The 10,097-nt window shown below is 43.6% G+C and overlaps 1 protein-coding gene across 1 annotated transcript; it reads left to right on the forward strand.

Annotated features, from left to right (window-relative positions):
* The first annotated feature begins 2,111 nt into the window (after nucleotides 1-2,111).
* Nucleotides 2,112-9,474, forward strand: GDF3 (growth differentiation factor 3). Its single transcript, XM_060604369.3, has 2 exons — nucleotides 2,112-2,379; nucleotides 8,645-9,474. Exons 1-2 carry the CDS (start codon nucleotides 2,112-2,114, stop codon nucleotides 9,472-9,474), a joined length of 1,098 nt encoding a protein of 365 aa, XP_060460352.3.
* Nucleotides 9,475-10,097: the final 623 nt, after the last annotated feature.

A 10,097-nucleotide genomic window follows, 5' to 3' on the forward strand; every position in this document is an offset into this window, starting at 1 on the left:
AGGCAAGAGGAGATAGGAGACATGGGAATGGAGAAAATTTGGTTATCTAGAAGAGAGAGACCTCTGAAAACAGCACCAATTCATTTGTCCATTTATTTCTTGCACGGATATCTACTGAATGTCTACTACCTGCCAGACACTTTCCTGGCTCGTGGAGATACTTAGAGGAAAATACACAGTGGAGATACTTAGATGAAAACACATGAGTCTGATTCCCAAGAAGTACATTGCCTGGGAGGGACCTGGACAAAAGACACAGTGAAATGCGCTGCGGTGAGTGCTCTCATGAGGGCTCACTCAAAGCTCAGTGGGAGAAAGAAGAAACATCTAAATATATTTTAGTGAGTCAAGACGTCTTTGAGTGGAAGTAACCTTTGTATATGTGCTGCCGAAGCGAGCACAAGTGGAAGTAACCTTTGAACTTGGTCCGTGCAAAGACTCTCAGATGCAATGAGGTCATAGGAGATCTACAAATAGGTCAATATCCTTACAAGGGCGTTAACACTGGTGATGGTGGGTGGTAGGAAATGAGGCTAGTGATACGGTGCGAGATCAATAAAGGTTTTAAATGCCAAACTAAAGAGTTTTGATTTTATCCTGTAGGTGATAGGAAACGATTATATAGTAAAGACAGCATTTTGTTCTTCCTTTAGGGGAAACAAGTTCTTAGAATGGGTGGAATAAAATCGTGTAAAATGAAAAAGTCCCTGCTCTCAAAAAGCACGAAAATTAGTTTGGCAATAAACCAGCTAATTCTTCTACGGCGTTTGACAATCTACCGGTAGTTTGATAAAACAACAAAACACAAAACCAGGAATTGATATATACTGCCAAACCTCAGTGTCTCGATAACCTCCATGCCTTTCCACATGTAATTCCTTCAGTCTTGAATGCATGATCGTCTTACTAGAAAATGTCTACTTCAACTTTAAATCGTTCCCCTGTGTGACCACTTTTTTTGTCCTTACCATTTGGCAGGCATTGTGCAGAGCACTTTAAGTACATCATCTTGGGGCGCCTGGGTGGCTTATTCACTCAAACATCTGACTCTTGGTTTCGGCTTAGGTCGTGATCCCAGGGTCGTGGGATCAAGCCTCTCGTCAGGCTCCACACTGAGCGTAGAGCCTGTTTAAGATTCTCCCTCCCTCTCTCTCTCTCCCTTTGCCCCTCTCCCCCATTGCACATTCTGTCTCTGAAAAATAAAATTTAAAAAAAGATTTAAAAAATACATCATCTAAAAATAAATAAATAAAAAATAAAAAATACATCATCTTAACAGATTCATATAGCATACTAGAAGGTCAGTTTTTCTTTTCAGTTGAGAAAACAAAAACTACAAAAGGTTAAGCGGCATACCCAATGTCATGTAACTAAAAAGTAGTTGAATCAGAATTAACCCAGTCAGTCTGATTTTTAACAGGAAGGGCAAAGTTGGCTGGCTTAGTCTGAGGACCATGCGACTCTTGATCTAGGTAGGGGTCATGAGTTTAAGCCCCACGTTGGGTGTAGAGATTACTTAAATAAGTAAAAGTTATATATATAAAAAAAAAGGAAGAGCGAGGTTAGATGAATAAAATTCAGTCCCTCTTAGAGCTGAAAACAGAGTGTAGATCACCTTTCTTGGGGAGAGTTCTCTCTTCCTGGTTTGGCTTCCCCCATCGCTGTAGATAGAGTCTAACAGAAATCTCCCTGTGTATTTGTCTAAATCGATCGCGAGTGACAAGACTTTTGTCGTGACCATTTTTCATTACCATTCTAGCACCTACCTCAGAGCCTTGCCCATAATAGATGAGTAATAAATGTTGGTCAAATGAATACATGCCTGTCTCCTTTCCATTCTATCCGCCGCTGACAAACCTCAGAGTTTTGGAGTCCGGTCCAGGCATTGGTAGTCTTTGTTTTGTGAACTTTTGGGGAAGAAGAGTAGGGCAAGGGAAGAGAAAAAAATTCTGTGTCCTTTCACATCCAATTGCCTTTGAGGAGCTGGGAAGAGAGCAATTCACACCTGATTATCTTACATCAGGCAAGTTTGCAGCCTCTGAATTGCTAGGCAGTCAGGTGCTAGAGCTCTCTCCAGCCTGATCAGCCAGCTTTGTCTCAGCTCAGAGACCATGATTCCTTCCCTGCCCCTCTTGGCTGTTGGCCTCCTGTTAACCGTGGCTTTGGCCCAGATGGTCCAATTTCAGGAATATGTTTTTCTCCAGTTTCTGGGCTTAGACAAAGTGCCTTCGCCCCAGAAGTTCCAACCTGTGCCTTACACCCTGAAGAAAATTTTCCAGGATCGAGAGGCAGCAGCAGCAAGTGTGGACTCCCGAGATTTCTGCTACATAAAGGATTTTGGTATCCGTGGGAACGTACTCCGACTTCTCCCGGATCAAGGTAAGGAAATGAGGGAGGGTGCTTTCTCCAGAAGAGCCGGGCAGCGGGTGATAATGAAGAAAGGAAAGAAGGGGGGCAGTACCAATTACTGAAGGGTGTGTAGGAGGCCTTGTGCTGGTGTTTTACATATTCTATTTCCTTTACTCCCCCACTACACCCTCACGTTCAGAAGGCAGGTATTCTTATCTGCTTTTTAACAATAAGGAAACTAAGTCTCAGACAGTAGACAATCTGGAAGCTACCCAAGATCATACAGCTAGCAGTGCGTGAACCAACTCAGGATTCAGATTCGGTTTGTTCAGAATCAACGCTTTTGTGCGACGGTTAAGGTGGGAGGAGTGGGGTGGAATTAGGGCCCAGGCTTCACTCTTCTGGCCACTATTGATGCATTCTGGTGCCTATGATATGGCAAGCAAGGAGGCGAACATGGGGCGTTCAGTTTGCCCAGGACTCTTGCTTCCCTCCTCCGCACCCCCCCTCCCCCACTACTTTTGTTGCATGGAAAAGGCTATTGATTTGTGAGCACAGGGGCTCTCAGTCGGCTGGGTGGCTCAGTCGGTTAAGCGTCTGACTTCGGCTCAGGTCATGATCTCACCTTTCATCAGTTCAAGCCCGCATCGGGCTCTCTGCTGTCAGTATAGAGCCCGCTTCAGATCCTCTGTCTCTCTCTCTCTCTGTCCCTTCTCCACTCTCCCTCTCTCTCACTGAAAAATAAACACTGACAAATGATTTGTGAGTACAGAGCAATAATATATGCCATTGTCACACCGTTTATATGAGGATCTAAGTGAATGCCATTCAGTAATTTGTCAAACTGACCACCCACCCAAATTACCTAGGTCAGTTGTTAGAAGTTGACTCTCCAGCCCGGTTCCTGCCCTCACTCTCCCAATTCTTATTCAAGTCTTATTCAAAGTCAGAGATGGGTGTTGTAATCTGCATTTCTGTATAGCCTCCATGGTGGTGGGGGCGGGCGCAGATCAGAAGAGGAATTGAGAGCCCTGATTGGTTAGTTTTATAGTAACTGGAGATAAACTTTGAATACTTATTTGTCCAAGAAGAATTTGTTGGAGACCTACTAGGTGCTGGGAACTGTCCATGGCTATGAGAATATAGAAATTAAAGATAAAGTCTGCCCTTTAAGAGTTTATAGAAGGTCAAAGGGAAAAAAAAAAGGTCATAGTAGGGAAATAGAAAACATATAACTTCCATACTTTATGCTAAGCATTATTATGTAAATGACTCAGGACCTTGGGGGTGGGGGTTCAGGGAAAATTCCTGGAGGAAGGTTAAGGGGTGTGGGAAGCTAGTTTGAAGAGCTTTCCATGGAAAGTAGAAAAGAGCTGAAGATACTTCCTTTCCTCCCCCAGGGAAAAAACTTTGGTTTTTATGGTGACCATAATCCTCTCAAATGACACAGGAAAAGGACATGATCTCCCCATCATCGCTCCCTAACCTCCACCTAGGGAAAACCACCATTAACAGTTGCCATATATATTCTTCCAGACTTTTCTTCTTTATTTTTTCTTTCTTTTTTATTTTTTTATTTGATTCTAATTTTTATTTATTTTTATTTATTTATTTTCCCAATATATGAAATTTACTGTCAAATTGGTTTCCATACAACACCCAGTGCTCATCCCAAAAGGTGCCCTCCTCAATACCCATCACCCACCCTCCCCGCCCTCCCAGCCCCGAAACTCGTATTTTTTAAATAAATGAGATCATACTATACATCATTCAAGTATGAATATCTCGTACAAATCAGAACTAAAAGTCACGATGATCTCCTTGTAAGGATTAAGTGATATTCCATTGTATAGACATACTATCATCTGTGTAACTGGTACTCTGTTGACAAATGTGGACGTAATCTAAAAAAGAACAGCTTTACAATCATTTTTCTGGTACCATGAGTGTCTAAGAATTTCTCACTTTCCCACAGTTTGACAGGAATCCTTATAGAAATGTAATAGAAACTTATTTTTTAAAAAAAATTTTTTTTTTTTTTAACGTTTATTTATTTTTGAGACAGAGAAAGACAGATCATGAACGGGGGAGGGGCAGAGAGAGAGGGAGACACAGAATCGGAAGCAGGCTCCAGGCTCTGATGGGCCGATGGGCCCAGAGCCTGACGCGGGGCTCGAACTCACAGAGTGTGAGATCTTGACCTGAGCCGAAGTCGGACGCTTAACCGACTGAGCCACCCAGGTGCCCCTAATAGAAACTTATTGAAGTGTCACATAATACAGAAGGTGTCCAAATCATTGAGAACAGCACAGTGAATTTTCACAGAATAACCAGCGCCCCAATTAAGAAACAGAACGGACGGGGGCGCCTGGGCGGCTCAGCCGGTTAAGAGTCTGACTTCGGCTCAGGTCATGATCTCACGGTCCGTGAGTTCGAGCCCTGCGTCGGGCTCTGTGCTGACAGCTCAGAGCCTGGAGCCTGTTTCAGATTCTGTGTCTCCCTCTCTCTCTGCTCCTCCCCTGTTCATGCTCTGTCTCTCCCTGTCTCAAAAGTAAATAAACGTTAAAAAAAAAAAGTAAAAAAAAAAAAAAAAAGAAAGAAAGAAACAGAACAGACGGTTACACCAGAGGACCCTCACGCCCCCTTCTGGTTAATCCGACTCTTCAGCAAGAGTAATTTTTCTCCTGCCGTCTAACATTCTGTATTAGTTTTGCCTGTTTCCCACCTTCAACTTCACGTAAACGGAAATGTAAAATGTGTCCTTTTTTCTGTCTGGCTTCTTTCTCTCAACATTCTGTTTGTGAGATTTATCCCTGGTGTGTGTATTTTTAGTTCATTCTCATTGCTTACAGTATTTCATTCTCTGAATATATTACAATGTACTTATGTGTGCTACCCTGGAAGGCCATTGAGTAACAATACTCTTCTAGCTTTTAATTTTTGTTTAACTGGCAGGAAAACATGATCTCGCTGTTTTGATTTTTATTTCTTTAAAAAGGTGGCATGCATTTTCTTTAAAAAAAATTATTTTTAACGTTTATTTATCTTTGAGAGACAGAGAGAGGGAGCACGAGAACAAGTGGGGGAGGGGCAGAGAGAGAGAAATACAGACACAGAATCCAAAGCAGGCTCCGAGCTGTCAGCCCAGAGTCCTACGCCTGGTTGGAACCCACAAACTGAGAGCATAACCTGACCTGAAGTCGGACACTTAACCGACTGAGCCACCCAGGTGCCCCAGGAGGAATGCATTTTCAAATGGATAATGAATCATTCATTTTTACTTTTTTCAAATCATTGCGTATTTATACATTCTGGCCATTTTCTATTGAGGAGTCTTCTTTTTCTTAATGATTTATAAGTCCTCTTAATCATTTGTAAAAGTTCTTTCTAATTGTGAATTTTCACCCATGCGTATTACGAGTATTCTTGGTTGTTCTTTGTGGTTTTAATTTTGTTAATGATGTCTTTTGAAATTTTTTTTTTTTTTAACATTTATTTATTTTTGAGACAGAGAGAGACAGAGCATGAACGGGGGAGGGGCAGAGAGAGGGAGACACAGAATCGGAAGCAGCCTCCAGGCTCTGAGCCATCAGCCCAGAGCCCGACGTGGGGCTCGACGTGGGGCTCGAACTCACAGACCGCAAGATCGTGACCTGAGCTGAAGTCGGACGCTTAACGGACTGCGCCACCCAGGCGCCCCTGTTAATGATGTCTTTTGAACATAGAAGTTTTTTTTCTTTTCTTTCTTTTTAAAAAAAGTTTTTTTTTTTTTTTTTTTTTTTAACGTTTATCCATCTTTGAGACAGAGAGAGACAGAGCATGAACAGGGGAGGGGCAGAGGGAGAGGGAGACACAGAATCCGAAACAGGCTCCAGGCTCTGAGCTGTCAGCCCAGAGCCCGACGTGGGGCTCGAACTCACGGACCGCGAGATCATGACCTGAGCCGAAGTCAGCCGCCCAACCGACCGAGCCACCCAGGCGCCCCTTTTCTTTCTTTTTTTAAAAATTTTTAATGTTTATTTACTTTTTTTGAGAGAGAGACAGAGACAGAAGCATGAGCGGGGGGGGGGGGGGGGAGTGGAGAGGCAGAAAGAGGGAGACACAGAATCCGAAGCAGGCTCCGGGCTCTGAGCTGTCAGCACAGAGCCCGACGCGGGGCTCGAACTCACAGACCATGAGATCATGACCCGAGCTGAAGTCGGACATTTAACCCACCGAGCCACCCAAGTGTCCCTTTTTATTTTCATGCTCTCCAATCTGTCCATCCTTTCCATTCTGGCTTTGGCTTTTCTTTTATGCTTAAGGAATCTGATTTAGTGACAGGAAGAGGAAGGGAGACTGGCAGGTTAGAGTTCTAGCCTGGAACAGGAGAGGTCAACTTTTCAGACAAGTGGAGAGGGGTAAGTTCTGTGAAGACATCTCTGTATTGGACAGCCAACGTTTAAGAAAGGTGTTCCAGTGGAGTAGTAAGGGTAGAAGTGGAAACTAACAGAAAACTACCAAGTAAGAGGCAGAGACAGCGTATATAGACCCACCTTTGTAAAAAGATGGCCAATGAGAAGAAAGGGAAAGATGATATGGTAGGCTTGAAGAGGAGACTGGATAATTTCAAATGCTTAGTAATTTTTGGTTGTTGTTTTAGAGAGAGAGAGAGTGCGGGGCAGGGGTCGGGGGGGAGAGGGGCAGAGAGAGAGAATCTTAAGCCGCTGGATCCCTGGATCATGACCTAAGCCTAAAATCAAGAGTCGGATGCTCAACCAACTGAGCCACCCAGGCACCCTGATTTTGTGATTTTGTTGTTTTTTGAATGAGACTTGAGAATGAAGGAGGAATGGTTAGCATGTTTGGGTTTCTGTTGTAATTTCTCCATAAGCCAATGACCTTAGAAAATACCTACTTAGGGTGAAGCCACCCTACCTAACAATAGGGTGGCATTAGGCCAAAGAGTTTATTTGCAGAGAGGGGAAAACTGAAGATGAAGGGATAAAAAAGGGGGGGGGGGGATAAAAGTATTGACCTTTCTCTAAAGGAATAGGTAAGGTTTGAAAATCCAGGCAGAGAAGTCAGCTTTGAAAACAGGGAGAATACATCTACAATTGCCAAAGATACAGAGACGGGAGGGTCCCTTGTGGAGAAACTGGAGACATCACGCTGCACCCCAACTTTCAGTGCAGTGGGACATGATGTCTTCAGAGACCCCAGACTAGGAATTGTTGACACTGACAACTGTGGGCTTTAGATAAAGAATCATCTAAAGATGAAACATAAGGGATTTCGGGAGGGTCAGTCTTGGCTAGATGGTAGGAGGTTGTTTTGAAGTCAATCTGAGTAGTTAGATTTGGACCAGCGACGCCTGACAGCCTATGATGTTCTTAAACGATTTTGTGCCATGGGTCCCTTGGGCCGTTCTGTTGAAGCTAATGGACCCCCTCTCAGAGTAATGATTTATATGCCTAAAACTATTTAGGATTTCCAAAGAAATCAATTAAATATTGAGATACATTTATAAAAATATTTTAAACCAAATGTGTGTATAGTAATCTAGCATGGGTCCTTTATTAATGCAATCAATAAAACGATCTAGGGAAGGGACTATATTTACCTTAAATTGAAAGTAATGGGGGGCTCCTGGGGAGCTCAGTCAGTTAAGTGTCCGACTCTTGACTCCAGCTCAGGTCGTGATCTCAGGGTTCACGAGATCGAGCCCTACATTAGGCTCTGCATTGACAGCACAGAAACTGCCTAAGATTCTCTCTCTTTCCTTCTCTCTCTGTCCCTCCCCCGCTGGCACTCTCTCTCTCTCTCTCTCTCTCTCTCTCAAAATGGATATATAATCAAAAAAAAAAAAAGGAAAGTAGTATGAGCATAAATTTATTTTAAGATGTTTGCAACAATTTAATCTATGAACATACCTATGATTTTTACTGGTAACAGTGTCATAGGTCCTATTAGGATTTGTTTGTTGCCTATGTTCATAATTGAAAGAAATGCCAAATTTCATTTAGAGTTCCACTGAAATAAAGATATAATTCTTTTTCCCATCCAAGTTCATGGGCCTTCTAAATTCTATCCAGGACCCCTTGGGGACCTGTGGATGCGAAGATAAGAACCTCTGGCCGTGAATGAGGAGTGGGAGAAACAAATCCTCCCCATGGTAGGGTTCGAGTCTAACTGATCATTTCCTGCCCTTGTTTGGTATATGTGGCTATCATATAACAATTTGATATTTATATCATAATGGCGGATATGAAGTCAACTATGTTATGGTGACTCTTACATCTCTGTTCCCATCTAGGTCTCTTTCTTTACTCCAGGAAACTTTCCCAGGCCTCCTCTTGCCTCCAGAAGTTCCTCTATTTTAACCTGTCTGCCATTAAAGAGAAGGAACAGTTAACAATGGCCCAACTGGGCCTGGATTTGGGGCCCAACACTTACTATAAGCTGGGACCAGAACTGGAGTTGGCTCTGTTCCTGGTTCAGGAGCCTCAGGTGGGGGACCAGCCCATCCCTAAACCGGGTAGAATGCTTGCGTTACAGTCAGTACCACGGCCTCAAGGCGTCGTTCACTTCAACCTGCTGGATGTGGCTAAGGATTGGAATAACGACCCCCAGAAGAACTTGGGTTTGTTGCTAGAGATACTGGTCAAAGGAAACAGAGACATTGGGGTGACTTTTCAGCTTCAGGACGCCTGTGCCGGACTGAGACAGTCCCTTCGTGCCTCCCTGCTGGTGGTGACTCTCCACCCTGAGCAGTGTCACCCTTCGTCCCGAAAAAGGAGGGAAGCCATCCCCGCGCCGAAGGCTCCTTGCAAGAACCTCTGCCATCGTCATCAGCTATTCATCAACTTCCGGGACTTAGGTTGGCACAAGTGGATTATCGCTCCCAAAGGGTTCATGGCAAACTATTGCCACGGAGACTGTCCTTTCTCTCTGACCACCTCCCTCAACGGCTCCAATTATGCTTTCATGCAAGCCCTGATGCATGCAGTTGACCCAGAGATCCCCCAGGCGGTCTGTATCCCCACCAAGCTGTCCCCCATTTCCATGCTGTATCAGGACAATGATGACAATGTCATTTTACGACACTATGAAGAAATGGTGGTTGATGAATGTGGCTGTGGGTAGGCTGTCAGAAATAGAAAATAGGAGTGTTCTTAGGGTAAATCTAATAAAACTCGCGACTTGGTCTATGACTTCTTGGATCTGAAATATCAATGTATTTATGTTTACAGTTTGTCTTCTTGGAAAATCCGTCATAACTAATGATATCCTTAATTACACACACACACACACACACACACACACACACACACACACTTAGCCCTAATGATCTAACATAGTCATGATGCGGTTGACAGTATATTAGACACTAGACATAAGAAAACTGGCATTTATTGGTGGTCTAATGGCAAGCATTATTCTACATGTTACCTATAAACATTATTTCACTGTTTCTTGAAGTGGGCCTTACTGTTCTTACGGTTTATACTTCATAGACAGAGCAGCTGAACAATACGTTTCCTTAAAGTCATCAACTTTCCCTGGCAGATCTCATATGCTAACAATGTTACTTAAAAAAATCATTTTGAGGGGGCTCCTGGGTGGCTCAGTTGCTCGGACAGAGCAGAGCCTGCTTGGGATTCTTTTCCTCTCTCTCTGCCCCTCCCCAACTTTCTCTCTCCCACCCTCCCCCTCCCCCCCCCCCCAAATTAGTAAACTTAAAAAAAGAAGAAAACAGGTGGGGCACC

Source organism: Panthera onca, chromosome B4 (genome assembly GCF_046562875.1).
Source record: "Panthera onca isolate mPanOnc1 chromosome B4, mPanOnc1 haplotype 2, whole genome shotgun sequence".
Taxonomy (NCBI): Eukaryota; Metazoa; Chordata; class Mammalia; order Carnivora; family Felidae; genus Panthera; species Panthera onca.

Bases quoted from the DNA above. Each gene is read 5' to 3' on its own strand.
- GDF3 (XM_060604369.3), top strand. From the start codon at position 2,112: ATGATTCCTTCCCTGCCCCTCTTGGCTGTTGGCCTCCTGTTAACCGTG. The intron at 2,380-8,644 runs GTAAGGAAATGA...GTTCCCATCTAG, and splicing joins CCGACTTCTCCCGGATCAAG to GTCTCTTTCTTTACTCCAGG.